At 47.4% G+C, this 19,341-nt stretch overlaps 1 protein-coding gene across 1 annotated transcript in view; it reads left to right on the forward strand.

Annotated features, from left to right (window-relative positions):
- Window positions 1-501: 501 nt before the first annotated feature.
- LOC122945437 (cytohesin-3-like) overlaps window positions 502-19,341 on the forward strand; it is a 74,013-nt gene continuing 55,173 nt past the window's right edge. Inside the window, exon 1 of the mRNA XM_044304506.1 lies at window positions 502-639. Coding sequence (XP_044160441.1) covers window positions 621-639 — 19 coding nt within the window. The 5' untranslated portion in view covers window positions 502-620. The remainder of the gene's footprint in view (window positions 640-19,341) is intronic.

The raw sequence follows: 19,341 nt of genomic DNA on the forward strand, positions 1-19,341 counted from the left end.
CGAATAGAACAGTCCTATCCTTGTTCGTCATGCGAACAATACTAGGACACGGTCTATTTTTTTGTGGAAAGGACACGTGGACATATGGAAACGGAATGCATACGGAGTAACTTCCGTTTTTTTTTGCTGACCCATTGAAGTGAATGGTTCCTCATACAGTCATCCAAAAAACTGAACGGACACAGAAAGAAAACACGTTCGTGTGCACGAGCCCTGGCCCCTCACAGACGTCTCCACGGATGAATTTTTCCACAGATGTCAAACAGACACGGAAATCTGAATAAGGCCTTATAGCGCAAAAGGGGTCTTAAGGGAGGGGGTCGATGCCAGTCCCATGCCCACATAAACAGATCTTGTTTCCACAAGGCAGCCCAGAACCGGACTGTCGCGCCTTAGTCCAGCGCATTCTATTATATACCCCACAGTCACGTGACTTCCCAACGCGAAGGGCGGCGCTGGGCTGGTCATGTGACAGTGGGCGGTGACGCAGCGAGGGGGAGCTGCGTCTGGTGTTGCAGTGGTGACTGTGTGTGAGGAGAGGACTGGGTCTGCGGCTGTGACTAGACTGTGCTGTGCTGTCGCCGGTTCGGCTCTGCTTATCCCTGAGAAAACAAGCGGGAATGGAGGAAGACGGGGCTGGTGAGTAGCTGCTCGGTGCCGGGGCTGCCGCCCTGTGCGCTGTGGTGTGGTTCAGTGCAGCAGTCCCCTCACCGGCAGCGGAGGAGTTAAATGTCATCTCTGCTATAATCCAGGCTCGGTGCATGGGGCTGAGCGGTGGGGGCGCTGTGCAGGCTGTTGCTCTGCGCGTCTGTCACTCCTGCCTTAGTACATAGCGCTGATTTGATGGTGAAGCTGCAGCTATCAGGCCTGTTTACATACAGTGACCCCCACAGCACGTAAGGGGACCACCCCATATTGCCTTGGCAACTAGGGACCCTTTAACCCTTTCCATTTCCTCAATGTGTTTGATCATTCCTTCCTTGTCAATGGATCTGCTTGGTACCCAAGGGGTTAAAGGGATTTGCTCATAGCAGCCAGTCCCTGCGGGACCCGAGAGGGTCACCTCCAGCTGTCACCGGCAGGCAGGCGGTTAATGCCCAAGCGTCATCTCTTGCATTTCTGAACTGGTTGGCTCCTTAGCGGCAAAGAGACGGTTAATCGGTGACCGCTGCAGTGCAAGTCCCAGTACAGAAGTGACTGCTGTGTGACAGCCAGTTGGGGACTACAGTCGTTGCAGTCTTTGAGGAGTTCGGGGGTTAATAAAAAGCTGGTGATTTTGGTTGTGCCCGTCTTCTAGCTTAGGACATGCTTTGGTAGCGCCCTGCCATGTCCTTGCAGATGGCATTGCTGGTTTAGGCAATTTGCGTGTATTGGCGCGCGCCACGTGCGCAAGCCCAGGTGCAGGGTACACGCCCGCAGTACAGATCATATAGGGGCGTTCAAGTGATCGGTTCACGTAGAGTAGTAGATTTTGTCTCCTAGCAACACTGACATGTGCCCCCCCCTCCATCGGGGTGATGGCAGCGTGGTAAATGGTTCAGGTCATCAATGAAGCGCTCAGCGGTGGTGGGTAACGAGACCGCCAACCTACAGGAGATGAAAAATGTTGCGCCCGTGGTGCTAGGTATAGGAACAGGGGGAGTATTTTCTTTAGGTTTAATAGACGTGGATTCTGTAATGTTGCTCTACTACGTGGGTGGCTGAAGCCCCCCCAAAAAATTTCTGGCGGGCGAGCCTGGCTTTTAACGTCTCCGTTCCTGAGACGGCACCCTGTCTGGCCGCCCCCTGAAATGGATACCGGGACTTGGAGTCAAGGAAACTGTGTGTTATTTTTTCCCCACCCTTGGCAATGTGTAATGAATGCCGGAGTTCTTTTTTTTTTTTCTTACTGTCTGTGCGCTAAGGTTGTGAGTGGAGGCGGCGCTGCGTGCGCTGTGTGCGTAAATGTCTGCGAAGGTCTGTTGCACAGCTTACAGTAAGGAGCCGTCCTGCAAGTTTTGGGTCGCCGTGTTCATTCCTTTGGTCTTGCGTTGAACCCTGCTCCAGTGCAGTCCCAGGACAAGAGGGTTTTGTCTCGCGGTTTGGGGGGGGGACAGCTGCTGTGACAGTTGTTTTTGCTCTGATGCTATCGTTGCTCATATCAGAAGATGCTGCCGGAGACTCTAATCTGTGGCCATCGTCCATCAGAGACTGATTACGATTCTTATTTTTTCTGTTCTTAAAGGGGAACTCCATCTCTCATTATCCTATGAGTTTATAGAAAGGTGCTATGTCGTTTAAAGAGGACCTGTCCCCTCCCCTGACATGTCTGTCTTAGGGCTCATGCATACGAAGGTGCGCACCCCGTGGCCATGCTGCGGATCGCAAATAGCAGTCCACGGGCACCAGCCACGTGCCCGCCATTTGCGGATGCGCACCCATTGACTTGAATGGGTCCGCGATCTGCAAGAGTTAGTCCGCACTGCAAAAAAATAGAGCATGTTTTTGCACCACTCTGCGTATTTTTTCAGATTGCGGGCACTTTCAAGTCAGTGGGTCTGCGTCTGTGACATGGAGCGCACTATGGGCACGGGCCAGCCCTTATGCCTCATTCACACCTCCATGATGAAATCCTTGATAACACGGTCAGTGAAGGATCCGTGTTTTGTTCGTGTGTCCGTCTTTTGCTGTCCGTGTGTCACGGACACTGTACAGCTGAAAATCTATTTTTGTAGCATCTCCCCCTAATGGTCCGTGGAACACGGATGGCATCTGTGTTGTGTCCGTGTTTTTCACAGATCCATAGACTATAATGTGCGGGAAGGATCCTTGAACACAGACAAAATAGAGCGTGTGTCCGTGCAAAAACCAGGAACCCACGGACGGTGCGTGTGCTGTCCGTGAATCACTGACGTGTGAATGAGGCTTTAGTAACTACTTGCATCCCCCGTGTAATAATTCTGGAGCATTTATTCTTATGACTCTATGTTGTGCCTTTCCTCTGTTATTTCTTCTAGAAGTTTATGAATGAATTACCATCAGCTTGTAGTAAAAGTACAGACGGGTGTCACCAATTGGGGGTGTGTCCCTGCACAGTCTGACATTGCCAACACTGATTGGACAGAGTCAGACACACCTGCTACTGGTAACGCCCAGCAGTACCTTTGATGCCAACTGCTGGCAATTTATTTGTCAACTTCTAGCAGGAATAACAGAGGAATAGCACAACGTAGTCATAAGAATAGAAGCTCCAGAATTGTTACATGGGGAATGCAAGTAGTTACTAAAACTTATGTGTCATCCTCTTAAAGGGGTTATCCAACTCCTATAATGCCTAGGCCCCTCTCACAGGTTGTACTTGCCTTGCTCCCCGACACCCATGTAGCATCTGATGCCCGCACAGCCGCCGCCGCTGATGTTTTGATCCATGCGACGGGGAGATGCAGCCGTGCGGGCATCAGAAGCGCTGCAGCTGCCAGTTGTGGCCACTTCACAATGGATGGCGCTGTGTGGTTCTGACCTGTGGAACAGCTGATTGGCGGTGGTGGTGGATCGATTTGCCTGTCCTCAGGATAGGCCATGAATCCCACTAAATCCTGGAGCACCCCTGGGTAGTGATGGGCAAGGATAACCTGTTACTACGTTTTATCCCCGTGGAAAGGGTGGCTGTCACGCTGTAACACTGCTACAAATAACTACTGCGGAGGCAAAAATAAAAATGAAAAGATAAAACATGAAAAATGAATGACTTAGTCAGGCCAAATGACTTGTCCATACAAAGTCTTCTGCCATTACTCATGAAAACCGCCCAGACAATGTTCCAGCAGGAAGGAGTGCGGTGTTCTCACACCGCTCAAAGACCCTGCAGTGCCGGGAATAAAAGGGGAACTCCAAAAAGTGTCTGCTGGGATCTATGGGGAAAAGTCATCAAGGCCGCTGCAGAGATAAACTGTCTTAGTTGCCCATTTTAACCAATCAGATTCCACTTTTCATTTTTCAGCGCTTCCTCCAAAGAAAATGCATCTCTGGAGGCGTCAATATGTTTTTCTATGGAGAATTTTTGCAACTTTGGGTCATTTGTTATAGCTCCGTGCCAGTTTTCTGACCTAGAACAGTCTCAGACTTTGTAACTTTTTTTTATGTTTTGCAACAAAATTTGGGACTTTTTAGCTTTTTCTAAGGCCGAATGCACACGGCCGTGTTCCGCGGCCGAGAGCGGTCGGTGGTAACACGGCCTGGCATCCTGTTCAGAGCAGGAGCGCACGGAGTCATTGGTTGCTATGACGCCGTGCGCTTCATGCCGCCGCTGGACTACAGTAATACATTCGTATAGTGTATTACTGTAGTCCAGCGGCGGCATGAAGCGCACGGCGTCATAGCAACCAATGACGCCGTGCGCTCCTCCTCTCAACAGGATGCCAGGCCGTGTTACCACGAATCGCTCTCGGCTGCGGAACACGGCCGTGTGCATTCGGCCTAATGACTATAAATCACTCTTAGGGCTCATGCACACAAACGTGTTCTGGCAATTCGATGCATTGGGGACCACAATTTGCATTCCTAAATGCACAGGGAACATCTGTGCGGCTGCCGAGACGAATCGAGACCCATTCAAGTTGAATGAGTCCGTGATCCGTCCGCACCGCAAAAAAATAGAACAAGTTCTACTTTTTTGCGGTGTGGAGGCACGGACAGAAACACCATGGAAGCACTCCGTAGTGCTTCCGTGGGGTTCCGATCCGTGCTTCCGTTCCGCATCTTCGTGATTGCGGACAGATTCAACTGAATGGGTCCACATCCGTGATGCAGAGTGCACACGGGCCGGTGCCCGTATATTGCGGACCCTCCGTATGCAGGCCGCAGTACGGCCATGGGCACACAACGTTCGTGTGAAAGAGGCCTAAATAGAACATGTTCCATTTTTTTGTTGTGCAGAGACACAGAGAGAAACCCCATAGAAACAGTCCATAGTGCTTCCACGCCACCGCACCTTCCGGATTGCGGACCCGTTCCATTTGCAGGTTGCGATACGGACCCAGCCGGCACACATTCGTGTGCATGAGCCCTTATTACGCTGTAGCACTTTACAAGCATGTTGGTTGCATCGGCTCCATGGGAGGAGGACTCATGTTCATTCTGCGCAAAATTCTTAAGATAATGCCATTTTTTTTGATAATCCAGAGGTCTGTTGAGCATCATGGCTCTTTCCTCTTGGAAGTTGGTGGGATTCACAAGTCCTACCCCAGCAGATGTTGACTTTTTTTTTATATTTCCCGTCCTTCCGTTTTCAGTTCTCACGGGGACTTTTTTTTGGTGTGAGAACCGTGTATTCCACCATGAGATTATATTCCTGCTGGTGGTTTTCATGAGTTGTGGACGAGTCATTCTGAGTGACGAGCTTATTCATGGCTCATGTATCCAGGAGCTGCAGGTTTCTTCTCTACATAGCACGTGGTTGTGCCGTGGATCCTCGATTTTCTCCCTGTTCCACGTGTCTTTCCTACGTTGTGTGTCTTGAAGGTTACAGTTGCTGATGGGCTGGCTTGGTGCACACATTGACCCCACATGTTGGGTCCTCGTGTTTAGAAAGTGAAAGAATAGGAAGTTCTGCGTTTGGACTTTTTCTGCTGCCCGTGTTCTCGGCAGGGGTTTGTCACCCGTTGCACGCGTCCATGTGATATCTTGATGGCTTGAAGAACGGCTGAGGTTCTTGGGACATGTGATTGGCTAATCTGCTGGATAATTCTTTAAACCGATGGCTGGGTTTGCCATATTCTGTTGTGGTAGAGGTTGGTGCCAATTTAGGATCCACAGGAAACATTTGGGAACCAGTTATTTTTCCTTTTTTTGTTGTTGCTTGTGGTAAGTTCCTTAAAGCGGTTGTTCCTCTTCTTCTGGTAGACTCTTCCCACGTGGCCTGGACCTGCAGAGGGAAGCATACTGGCCCGTTCTCCACCGCTGGGTTCCGGCTCCTTTGCCCATCCACCTCTGCTGCAGAGCTCAGGTCCCCCACTACCAACATCCAGTTTGACGCCACTGCAGCCAATGACTGATCACAGCAGTAACCTGCTCTTCCAGTTCACATGACGCAAAGGGGGCAGGTCACCACTGCCGTCAGTCATTGGCTGCAGAGGCATCAAATCAGATGTAAACAGCCGGGTACCTGAGCGAAGGAGCTGGGACCTTAGCGGCGGGGAGCAGGTAAGTATGCTTCCCACTGAAAGTCCAGCTACAAGATGGGGACTCCCAGAAGATGAGCAACCTCTTCAGGGTGCCAATACACCTTTTTAATAGCTGTCATTCATCTGACATTTACAGTATACCTCCTGATTTCCCTCCATACACATGCATGCTTGGTTCAGCCAAGCATGTATGTGTTTTCATTGGCAAGAGAGAAGAAAGCTGATCCCAGACACCTTTAGTGGCAGCTTTTCTCAGAACAACTTATCTCTTTGCTTATCCGCCTCTGCTGCAGTGCTCTTGTCCCCCACTGTCAACATCAGGTTTGACGCCACTGCAGCCAGTGACTGGCCACAGCAGTGACTTGCCCCTCCAGTTGACATGACGCAAAGGAGGCAGGTCACCACTGTCGCCAGTCAGAAGGATCAGCCGTTGAAATTCAACTTGCTGAATCCTTCTTTCACCCACCATTATCTGTCAGGGGAGAATCGGGAGGTCCCCATATTACATAGTCAACTGGCCATCTGATATGTATGGGGGCCAGCACCCGGACTCCATCACCCCAATGGGAAAATTGTTTGTGTGACTAAGACCCCAAAAGGGTTGTCCAAGATGCAATTTTAATGTCTAAACTGCAGGGAGACAGTTAATATAAGGCCTCATGCACACAACCCATTGACTTCAATAGGACAGTGGTCCTCATTTTACGGCCAAGTATAGGACACAGTCTATCTTTTTGTGGAAGGGACATATGGATGCGGAAAGCACGTGTCAATGGGTCAGATGGCACACAGACCTCATTCGTATTTTGCTGATCCGTGGTTTGCTAACTGCATAACTGACATGGTCATGTGCATGTAAAAAGGAAACTTAAACACCTTCTGGAGGCCTTTCCGATGCAGCAGTGCCACGATGTAATGTTCTGGCTGCAGCGGCGACATACTGTACATTGCTGCAGCCAATAACCTAGCCAAGTAATTGGCTGCAGAGGTATACGGGACGTCACCGCTGCAGCCAGAACAATATGTGGTGGCTGAGAGGACAGTGTACAGAAGTGCTGGATTGGAGGAGCTTTCTGATGATTTTAAGTTTTTATATTAAGTTAATTGCCTCCCTGTAGTTTTGGCGCCAAAGAATTGCAACTCAGACAACCCCTTTAAGATGCCTTCACAGCTTCTGCTCGCAGCTTATTTACTCATCATGTGTTTATTGGAGAAAACAATGACTCCCAGTTACAACATTCTTTTCTCCAGTTTTGGTGTTAAATAAACAAAACAACCCTTTTTTGCGACTTTTTAAATGCCTTTGTGCCGATGTTTTGTTGCATTTTACTTAGATTAGTTACTCCAAGCGCATGGAGGACTGCCATAGGTGAGCCTAATTGCTGACGAGGCGAAGCCTCCAGCAGCGCAGGAGGGGAAACCTAAACGCCGGTCTTTGTAAATGACCCCCAATGTTTGCCCAGGTTCCTCTCCAATGATGTAAAAGTGAAGCCAAAAAATGTGCTGTCGAACAGTTTTCCACGTTCCCTGCCATTTCTCCTCCAGGCTTGTTGGAAAACTGTAGCCTCTCCGTCCCCCTCGTCTCGCTGAAAAAACGCAGATGACTTTTGTCTGGAGGAAAAGGATGTTTAAACAATTTGACCCGATAAATTCTAGTATATTTTGATTCTGGTCTCAATCTCGCTTATAAATCAGACAGTAAAGTAAGTCGCCTGTTTGGCCACCTGCGGAGTCCTTTGTGGGGACCAGTCTGTACGAGGCCGTACATGTGTTTCGTTTTAATAGAACGGGAAGGCTCCGGGGACCTGGAGCATTTGTTTTAAGAAGGAAGTGGGCTGACCTGTTTGGTTGCCATGAAGTCAGACCATTATTATTTGTGTTTTGAGGAACATCTGCGTTCAATTTTTTACATTGAATTTTCCAAATTCTTTCTTGCCACAAGTTGATAGTATACGAAGTTCTCCGAACATCTGAACCTCCCCCCCATTGTTATAACTCAGACTTGGTTCCAGTTTTTTTTTTTTTTCATCCCTAGATCTTAGAGGAACTTTCCCAGTAATTAATGGTGTGCCTCCCTTTGCTCCAAGACAATATTCTCAGGGTCTCCAGCACTAGGTTGAACACTTGGACGCTTACATCTGTGCTTCTCTGGCCTCCATACGTAATCATTTCCCCGTGTCGTTTTCATGTTGTAATGTGGAAGGAGAACATCGTGAGATCAATGGTGGTCCACGTCCAGCTTTCCGGTCTCTAAATAATTGACTTTTTTTTCCCTTAAAGGGGTTGTCCCATCTAGGACATTGAATAAAACAAGGAACGGCAACGCAGGGGTGACAACAGGTACCAAAATTGGTGCAGCAGATGCAGCACAGCTGCCTGAAGCCACAAAAAGTATATTAGGAAAATTTTAGAAACGCTTTCATTAGAGTACCCCCTAGAGCAGGGCTGGCCAACCTGCGGCTCTCCGGCTGTTGAAAAACTATAATACCCACCAGGCCCTGCTGTAGGTTGAAACCTGTGGCAGTCTGGGCATGCTGGGAGTTGTAGTTTTACAACAGCTGGGGAGCCACAGGTTGGCCATCCCTGCCCTAGAGACACTGGGGAGATTTATCATGAAGGGAATTTCTAAAACCAATCCACATTGCCGTAATGATTTAATTTTTTACTTAAGAGGTATTCCCATCTGGACATTATATCGCTAGGATATGGCATCAACATCAGATGGGTGCGGGTCCTACATCTGGGTCCCACACCTACCTCCAGAACATGACCCCCCCTCCCCATGCCCCGACATGAACAGAAGGTAGCCGCACGGTCACCCTCCATTCATCACTATGGGAGTTCCCAAAATAATAGCCGAGCGCTGGCTTGGCTATTTCTGGCAGTCCCATAGAGGTGAATGGAGAGGAGGCCTGCTCTCCATACACCGCTATGGGACTTCAGAAAATAACCAAAGCATGCTCGCTCAGCTAGCAAAGTATGGAGTGCAGACCACACATGCGCGGCGTGTTCTTCACTTCAGAGGACGTGTTCTCTAAACTGGTGTGGGACCCTCACCCATCTGACATTGATGGCATATCCTAGCGATATAATGTCCAGATGGGAATACCTCTTAAGTAAAAAATAAAATCATTACGGCAAACTTATTTTTAGAAATTCCCTTCATGATAAATCTCCCCGGTGCCTGTAGGGGGTACTGTACTGTATTGAAGTGCCTGTAGGGGGTACTGTACTGTATTGAAGTGCCTGTAGGGGGTACTGTACTGTATTGAAAAAGTTTCAAAAATTTTCCTAATATACTTTTTGTGGCTGTAGGCAGCTGTGCGCCATCTGTTGCACCGATTTTGGTACCTGTTGTCACCCCTGCGCTGTCGTACCTCGTTTTATTCAGTAGTATTTTCACAAAGAGGAAATCATTTTTTAGGGTTTTAATTCACACAAGCTCTACAGATCGTATCAGGACCTGTTCAGGGAAAAAATGATGGGTTTGCCCGTAAGATTACGTTCAGCAGTTCAGTTTTTTTTCCATGACTTCAATTGAAGAAATTGGAAGAATAACGCTCACCATTTCCCAGCGACCATCAGTGAAAAATGTATTGCATCCGGATGTCTTCCGTTTTTCACACAAGCCCTATTAATTTCTATGAAGCTAGAGCTGCGTGAAAAGCGCACAATATAGAACATGCTTAGATTTTTCCTGAACACAGAAATGATGCGGGAAAAATGACGCTTATGTGCCCAGACCCATTGAAATTAATGGGTCAGGATTTAGTGCGGATGCTATGAGTTCACACCACGCATCGCACCCTGATGGAAAACTCACTTTCGTGTGAGACGTAAAGACATCCCCCTATGTTAGACTATGGGGATGAAACCATACTGTGCCTGCGTTCTGGATTAATAATATTCCACAGCGGAACAGGATGCGAATAATGTTTCGTCGCAAATTTCCTGTACATGAATGTCTCCATTCATTTCAATGGAGATGTAATCCGCGCAGAAATCCACAACATGGGGGTCGGTCATTTACGAAGAGCGGCTATTTTACGTCCGTCTTTTACTCCTCTTTTGCGCTGGCTCTGCCGGTGGAAGATGTGGCGTGTGCCTCCTCATAAATTAGGCGCACCTTCAGCAGTCTGTGCGTCTGGCAGAAAAACTAAGCTAACCCCTGTCTGGAGTCGTTTTTCAGGCGTAAATGTTGGTAAATTTGTCTGAGACCGAAGTCGCGGCGCCACCCTCTTGACACTTCTGTGTGTGTGTTATTGTAGAACGCTGTGCGAAAACGCCAGTGCGACAAAACATGTTGCACAGGTTTTCAAAAAGTTGCAAAAAGGGGGTCGAGCTACATTATTATTTTTTTTTTTAAACCAAAAAGTGGCTTAAAAATGTGCATAAATAACCCCAATAATTCACAAATAAATACCCCGGAAAACAAAAAGCAACAAAATCTGCAATTGAGTTTTTTTGTAGTTTTTTTTGCTCTGAAAATTCCACAACGTGTGAGGGCACCCTAACGTGGCGTGTTTAGGTCACATAGGTGATACTAATCACTCAATTAATTACGCCTCTAAACTGCTGCCAGATTGACAACTGGTTTGTGCGCTTCTGACCTACATTTTTTATCTAGTCAGGAATTGCCTCCAGGCGCTCTGTACGCTGCCCTTGCTGGAACTAGGGGAACAATGGCGTCCCTGTCTGCTGCTAATGCCGAAAGTGTGAAGCCACAGATAGCTGTTTATGTTTCTAGCCAACGGCGGGGAAATTTGGGGGGGGGGGGGGGGGGGTGTTTGCCATAGGATGGAAAAAAAGAAATCGGAGAAATTGTCGGCTCGACTAACTAAATGGGACAAGGGCACCCCACCTAAGTGCAACGTGTCACATGATGTCTGCCATTCTCGCCAGCAGCCATTTGGGTCTGGAATGGAGAGGGGCCCCCATAATGCATCCGAAATGTCACTTTTAACCAATCTCCAATGTGTATAGCCGCCTGCACCGTCTTCTTTATGTAGAGCCACTGACCTTGCTGTCTGCCCTTACAGCGTGCGTGACCTCGGAAAGGATTGACTACCACGGGTCGCCGCACTCCTAATAGGACACGTTCCTCGATACACAATGGATTTTTTTTCTTTCTTTTTTCAGTGGTTGATGTAATGTAATATTACAGAACTATGCCCTGGAAATCCAGGCGCGCTGACATCTGTGCACGCTACGCCCTGTGGAATTACGGCTTCTACACATATGGACAAAGAGGCATGAAGGCGCGATGCGGCAGAGGAAAAAAAAAGTGGTCCAAATCCATGGAAAACAAACAAAAAAAAACCAGAAAGAACTGTGCAGGAACAACTGTGGCGTAATATGGTACCAGCAACGTGAATGAGAACAGACATCTCTTGTACGATGTGCGTATTTTTCCGGGCGGAAATTGCAGATTTTAAAATCTGCACCGTGTCAAGTATTTCAGTGGATTTTTGCAATGCAAAGGGTGAAATCGGGACAAAATCCGCAATGAAGTCCACAAGTAACACATACGGATTTGGGTGCTGAACCAGAGAAATCTGTACGGAAATTAGTTTTGGAATCGCGCATTTACCCATAGGCCTCGTCCACGTTTTTCACTTTTCACTGACGCATGCTGTCCGTATAACCATGGGACAGTAAAAAAAAATGACGTAGACCTGCACTACTTTGGTCTGTGGTGCAGACCAAACTCGCCCATTGAAGTTTATGGGTTCGTAAAAATCACGGACACAACACGGATGGCATCTATGTCTCGTCCATTTTTCACTGACCACTGATAGGAGATGCTTTTGGAAATTAATTTTCAGCTGAGCAATGTCCGTGGAATACGGACACATGGACCAAACACAGATCCTTCACGGACATCTCCATGGATGAAACAAGGATGCATTTTTCACGGACTTGAAAATGACAAGGAAATGCGGACGAGGCCTAAGGATCGCAGCAATGTAGTGGTTCTAGTAAAGAAATGAATGCGGTCTAGGCACGACTCGCACGTTTGCAGCGGCACTCTTACAAGTTGCGCTATGACCCCATTCATATCTTTGCTAGCGTCGCTACACTGCGATTCGTCAGTGTGTCGCTGAATCCGCTGGTGTGGATTTGTATGCAGACAATCTACGTGAATCTGCACGATTACGCTTTTGGTGCATTTTTTTAATGCAATTTTTGCTGCAGATTTTCTCTTGGACAGATTGTTGTCTCGCCAGCGAGATCTGGAGAACCACTTGATCACCCCAAGGAACGGGTGATTGCCGGCACCTTTTATACAGGGAGACTATCGTGGGAGAGAATTTACCTACATGCTTATCAATGATAATTTGCCTGATCATCGCTTCAGGATCAATATCGGGTCGGCCGGGATCTGCCGCTCCCACGATCAGCTGTTTTTCCTGGAAGTTTTGCGGTGGATATAGGAACTGGAACTACACAGCCGCTGCTCTATACTGCAGCTCCGCTTTCTGAATGGGCGAATAGGTGTAGTAACCAGCCCCGGATGTAATGTGCGCAAAACTGTGCTGATGTGTAGATTGGTGTGGTTTTCAAAACTGCTGTTGGCTGCAGCCTATTGCCAAAAATTGGCTTGCAAATCGACGTGGTTTCAGCCCCAGTGTGTGAACCCAGCCTTGTGGTTAAGTTGCCAGAAATAGTGTTCATCAAGATGTGAATTGGATCTTGGCAAAGAAATATTACGGAATTGTTTCCCCTCTAATTTGTGCTGTGTGTGTTTTTTTGTTTTTTGCTATTTTTATTTATCCTCCTACAGTTATGGAAACAAAATGTACATGAGGATAAATCTGCCCAATGTGATATTCAGGGGCCTAAAGTTCCAGTAGATAATGAGATAACAGTTTTTTGGGGCTCCATTTAATCTTGGGAATGGTTAATGGGGTTATTCCATGAATAATGTAAAAACTGAAAATCATACCTCATATAGCATATGATGACCTCTTTCTAACAAAGCTAGAACCAGCCCTGGACCTCAGATGGATCCAGAGATCTCCCCATTCATTGCTCCAATTGTTCTGCTAGATTTATTTCAAGATGGCAGCTCAGGGGCCATGTCCTTTCTCTGGGGTGTCTCCTTTCTGCTGCAGCTGGGGGCGGGTAAAAGGCTAGAACCGAGCATGTGCGCCTGTCTCGGCGAGCAGGACAGAGAAATTAGAAAAAGAACAAACAGTAGGTGGCGCTATACAGATAGATTTAATTGAATCAGTAGCTATATATTTTTTTTGAATTATACGCAATTACAAAAATATTGAGATCCTAGTGCTGGTTTGATAGACGTAGGCCGATGGTTGAATGACTCTTGAAGTAACGATTATCTGATGAACAAAGCCATAGTCCAACTTGGCCACTAGAGTCCTTCATACTGTCCATACATGTTCACAGACGGACAATCTTTCTGGGAATGTTTTGGGGTTGTTCTTTCAGCCATCGTCATTCCGGACAGTGATGGTCTGTCATCGATCAGCCAAAATTTACTTCATCGGATGAAGTCTGGTCTTGGTTTTGGTCTTTAGGCTAATGTCTGGGTCTGGTAGCCCATTGCGTTGACGTGGTCCGCTTTGTGAAAGGGAATGAAGGCACACATTTTGTTTGAAAGTGGGCAGTTCCTTAAAGAAAAAAAAAATTGGTCTGACAAGAGAGTGTAAGTAACTTTGTTAGGTCGATATTTCAAAAATTACTTATCAGGCTTGACCTGGCTTTCAGGTCATGTTGTCATGCGGTAGACATGGAAGTTGGTTTTGCTGCTATATATCATGATCAGTGGCTCCCGTATACTGACACATGGTATGACTTCGTGATTAAACCATTTTTCTCAAGGTCACTACACAGGTCACTTGAAAATTGGATAACTTTTTTGAGCCTTTAGAAAATTTGGAAGTCACAGTGTAACCCCTGGCTTCCGTAGACTGACCCAGGGCCATATGGAACTGTGTTATGTGAGAGACCAGTAATGACATCCAGAACTTGTTTTAATGAAGCTGAGCATATGGTGGTCGATCAGGCCTAGCTTTAGGTTTAGACCTTAGGAGGTCTCTGTATATGGTTATAGGGCTGACCACCCTGTTTATTACAGGCCGTGTGTCATTTAAAGGGGGTTAGAAAACAGGAGTTGGGATGCCAGACACAGTTAAGGGCAAAAGTGGGGGTGTTTCTGGGAAAAAAAAAAAACTAACTCTTTAGTCTAGTCTGATTCTGGACCACCATCAAGAACATGAACCTGCATTGTTTCAAGCTTGTCAGACGTCACGTTCAAGAGGTCGTTCATATCTTGTTGGGAAATTGTAAATCTGAGGTAAAGATGTGCTTGTACCATAAGGGAAATTGTAATCCTGTCCTCAGGATAGGCTAGTAAGGGGGTTTTCTAAAAGTTTAATGTTGATGCTTGACCTATGCACAAAGACTCCTGCAAACACTGGAACCATGCGTGACTATGAATTGCATTAGTGCTATACTTACTATAAAATCTTTATGCGCACATTTTGGATCAAAATTGTGTTGGGCCCATCTACCAACGGTATGGTTGCTTCTTTCGATGGGAACCTACATGATTTTGATCCAAAATATTCACCAAGACTTTCATATCGTTTGGACCTACTAGTTTATCATCAGGCTAGGTCATCAATATCTGACCAGTGAGAGTCCAACACTCGGCACCGCTAGCTTTTTGAAGAGGCCGCAATGCTTTGGTGAGCACTACATCCTCTTCTTAGGTCCGTGACGTCACATTCATCAGTCCCATGGCCTGTGTGCAACTTGGTTCCTTTCAAACGAATGGACCTGAGGTGCATTACCAAGCACAGCCACTATACAATGGACGGCGCTGTGCTTAGTATGCTGTGAAGAGGCTGCAGTGCTCACTGGAGCGGCACCGCAGCCACTTGAAACAACTGATAGGTGACAAAAGCGCTTTAGGGTACTTTCACACTTGCGGCAGGATGGATCCGACAGGCTGTTCACCATGTCGGATCCGTCCTGCCGCTATTTCGCCAGACCGCCGCTCCGTCCCTATTGACTATAATGGGGACGGGGACGGAGCTCCGGCGCAGCACGGCGAAAGCCGCCGGACTAAAGTCGGACATGCAGGACTTTTTAGTGTCGAGGGAACAGCTGAACACTCAGTCTAGGCCAGTGATGGTGAACCTTTTACAGACCGAGTGCCCAAACTGCAATCCAAAACCACCTTATTTATCGCAAAGTGCCAACATGGCAATTTAACCTGACTACCAATACAGTATATCTTCCAAGTACTTTTTCCTTTTAGCTCTAATAGCCTGCCTACATTCAATGCGCTGCCTGCGCTGTTCATAGTGCGCCCTGTGCTGATGCATGGCAGGAAAAGGCGAATTGGTACACCATAGACTTTTTCCAGGGCGCGGGTGCCCACAGAGAGGGCTCTGAGTGCCGCCTCTGGCACCCGTGCCATAGGATCACCACCACTGGTCTAGTCTGTTGGTATCACAGTCTTGGAAGAACCCTTTGGCTGCCATTACAGCTCCCATAGATGTCACATTCAGAAGTCACCATCCTCGCCCATTATAAGAATACCACCAAGGTGGCAGCTCATCCGTTCACTGGAAAGTAGTGGAATTACTCAAAATGCTTCGTGATGTCATCAGACCCCTTTGAATTAGTGGCTTAAACAATAAAATGGCATTTATGTGCAAGGTAGAACTGAATACTGATCACATCTGCAGATTCCGCCGTTCTTCTAGAAGAACATCTCTGCCTGTGTTGTTGTTCCTGTCTGAGAGGCATAACCGGACAGACAGCATTGTCCGTGGGTGCGTTCTTCGATGCCAGGTTCCATGCACCGTGTTTTGGTTTCTGTTTAAAGGTCTGCATTCCTGCTTATGCTATCTTGCCTTGATGCACACATTTGACTGACACACCAATTGTAGATTTAGTCTGGCGGAGTTGGGCCTCATTCACACATCTGTGATAAGATGGTCAGTGGTTCTTCCGTAAAGGATTGGTCTGTGTGTCCCTTTTTGCACCCTTGTTGTGTCCATGGTTATCATGGACAGTAGTCTATAATGTATGTGAGGGTCTCGTAGTCAAAGACAAAATGGGGCGTGCCTCTCTGGTGTCACCACAGACCCACTGATGTGTGAATGCCCACATTAAAGTCCGTGGAGACCACAGACGGCACAAGTCTGGGATTCACTGATGTGTGAAAGAGGCCTTCAAGGGATTGTCTCACCTCAGACATTGGTGGCATATTGCTAGGATATGCCATCAATGTCAGATAGGTGTGGTCCCACCTCTTGGGCCCACACATATCTCCAAAACGGGACCCCTGAAGTGAGCTGAGTTTTTATGGGACAGACAAAAATAGCCAAGTACTGGCTCGGCTATCTCTGGCCGTCCCATAGAAGCAAATGTGGCCGTGGCCGTGTTTGCGTGGTGCACTCTACATTCATTTCTATGGGACTTCTGATAATGGCCACGTCTACTCACTCTGCTTTTTTCAGAACTCCCACAGATATGAATGGAGAGCGTGTCACACATGTGTTACGCTCTCCTTCACTTTCGGGGGCCTGTTCTGCAGATTGTTGGACCCACACCTATCTGGCATTGGCGGCATATCCTCGCGATATGCCACCAATGCCTCAGATGAGACAACCCGTTTAAGCTGTCAACTGAAGAATCGTTTGATTGACAGCGATCTCTCCCAAGAGGCAATTTGTCCGATTTTGTACATTTTCAATGGTGGGAGAGGAGAAAGCTGTTGCTGGCCACATCTGGTGACAACTGACCTGGGAGGGCAAAAGAATTGGTTGAAATATGTGATTTTGTTCGGTACTTCTCCTAATCTGACAATACACTAATGTGTATGGGGTCTTTTGGAATGGTGGATGGGGTAGGGTTTTCTCGCAGTCAGTAACATAGACCTGTAGGTAGGTCTATGCTTGGCCGGGTGACCTATGTTCTATCCAGGTGGAGCCAAGATGGTGACAGGAGGTAACGGGTGTTAAAGACTGCTCGTAGGGAAGTCTTATTTTGGTTTTTTGACCAGAGGCACACGTAGGACTGTGCTTCTTTAGCTCAGCGGCCACTGGTACAGTATTCTTCACCAATGAATTCAGGCACTACAATGTCGCCAGTATACAATTACACTGCTGGTGTCACAATGCCGGCCATTATCTCCTTCTACGTTTGTCGTCAGCGCTTCAGATTCTGAATCTTAATAAATTAGCAGGACTTCCTTCTGAATGATGGTCTTTTTGTCCACCACCGCCCTTGCTTCTATCTCACTTGGCACCGTTCCTACAAGATGGAGGAATGTGGCATGAAAACTATGTGCGAGAAAGCAGCTTCACGCAACGTACAACAGGATTGCAAGATGGATTTTGATTGATGAAGGATGCTACTTCCAAGGAACTTTCCTTTGACGCGGTGTTTTGATGTGCTCCATAAATCCCCCATTGTTTGCACAGGACATGATCAGGAACACCTTCACTAACACGTCTCCAGGCCTTTCATGTCGTACGGTTCCTGGTGCTGTGCAGACTTAATCTTCCTTTCATGCGTAATTTTCTCTTTCTTTGAACATTTTATAATATGTTGCCTTCCCCAAAAAAATTGTTTCAAGAAGACAAGAACACAAATTGGGTTTGCACATGTTTTTCATGTCTCGCCTCTCTTTCCACAATCTTGTAATTGATGTCTGGCCTTTAAATTGTGGTGTCGCCTCCTGTAAAGGCCACGATTCCTCAAGTGAACCTGGTCTTAAGGATGGGACTGCTGGCCATGCACATTAGGCAGCTGACAGTATCAACTCCCGCATGCACACTTGGCATCCGTGTTTGGTCCGTGGTTTTTACGGAACATCGATAGGAGATGCTCTGGAAATTAATGGAATACAGATATCACACAGAGGGCAGAAAAACCAACACACGGACCCAACGTGGATTTTTCACGGACGTCTTCATGAATGAACCACTGACCATCTTATCACGGATGTCATCATAGACGCGGGAAAGAGACCTAACTCGCAAAACTCTGCGACTATTAACAATGAGCAGTGACTACTAACAACCAGTTTGTAATTCGTTAGTTAATACTGTGGTGGCTTCCATGGTAGCGCGTTTCTTGGGGCACGATAGCCACGCCGTGCTTCTAGGAGCAATGGGAGCGTTGCCGTTACACCTAGAGGCTCCTCTCTCTCTACAACAACTGTCAGTCCCTCTGCACTTTGATTGACAGGGCCAGGTGTGATGACTTTTTCACTGCCTGGCCCTGTCAATCAAAGTACAGAGGGGGCAGCAGTTTCAGAGAGAGCAGAGCCTCTAGGTGTAACGGCAACGCCCCCATTGCTCCTAGAGGCTCATTTGCATATATTAAAGCATCATCATCTTAGCAATGCGGACACATGAAACATGCGCAGGCATCTGTTGGAGTGTAAGTTATCACTAGACCACCCTGGGGGCCATTATTAGGCCCAGGGCTGTCAGGATCTTCCAGTCAGCCCCGGAGATTGTATTGCCGAAGCTGATGGGACAGAACAAAGGGAACCCTACCTTTACCCACCCCCTGTTCAACACTGATCGAGGCGCTCACAAGCACACTCCCGCGTCACATCACAAGGGGGGGAGTGATCGGCGATGATGTACATCTACGGCATCGTGAAGAGACCTCACCCTGCCAATGGTCAACATGTATCTTTAGTTTGTGTTAAAGGGGTTCTCTGGGCTTTTCAAAAAATCCTGGCATCTTCTGTCTTTTGCAGGAAAGATAGTTTGGTCAGTACTTATCGTGCTGCGATGCCACTGTCTCCGCTGTGCCCACAGTGGCTGCGGGCTCTTCTGCTGAGGTCCCAACCTGAGGTGACCCCGAGCTCATCTTCTGCATGTACAGAAGATGCCAAGATTTTTTGAAAATCCCAGAGAACCCCTTTAAGGGGATGCTTTTATATTTTTCTTTTGTGTTCTTGACCTTCAGATGATTGTGCACCTGGCCTGTCCATACCAAAATAAGGCCTCATGCTCATGACCGTGCTTTCAGTCCGCAACCTATCAGCATTTCTTTGTGTATTAAATGCAGACCTATTTATGTCTATGGGGTGGCAAATGCGGACCCTCCGTATGCTGTCTGCATCCATGCGGCTGTGCCGTGAATGATAGAACATGTCCTTTTATTGTCCATTTTGCGG

Source organism: Bufo gargarizans, chromosome 8 (genome assembly GCF_014858855.1).
Source record: "Bufo gargarizans isolate SCDJY-AF-19 chromosome 8, ASM1485885v1, whole genome shotgun sequence".
NCBI lineage: Eukaryota > Metazoa > Chordata > Amphibia > Anura > Bufonidae > Bufo > Bufo gargarizans.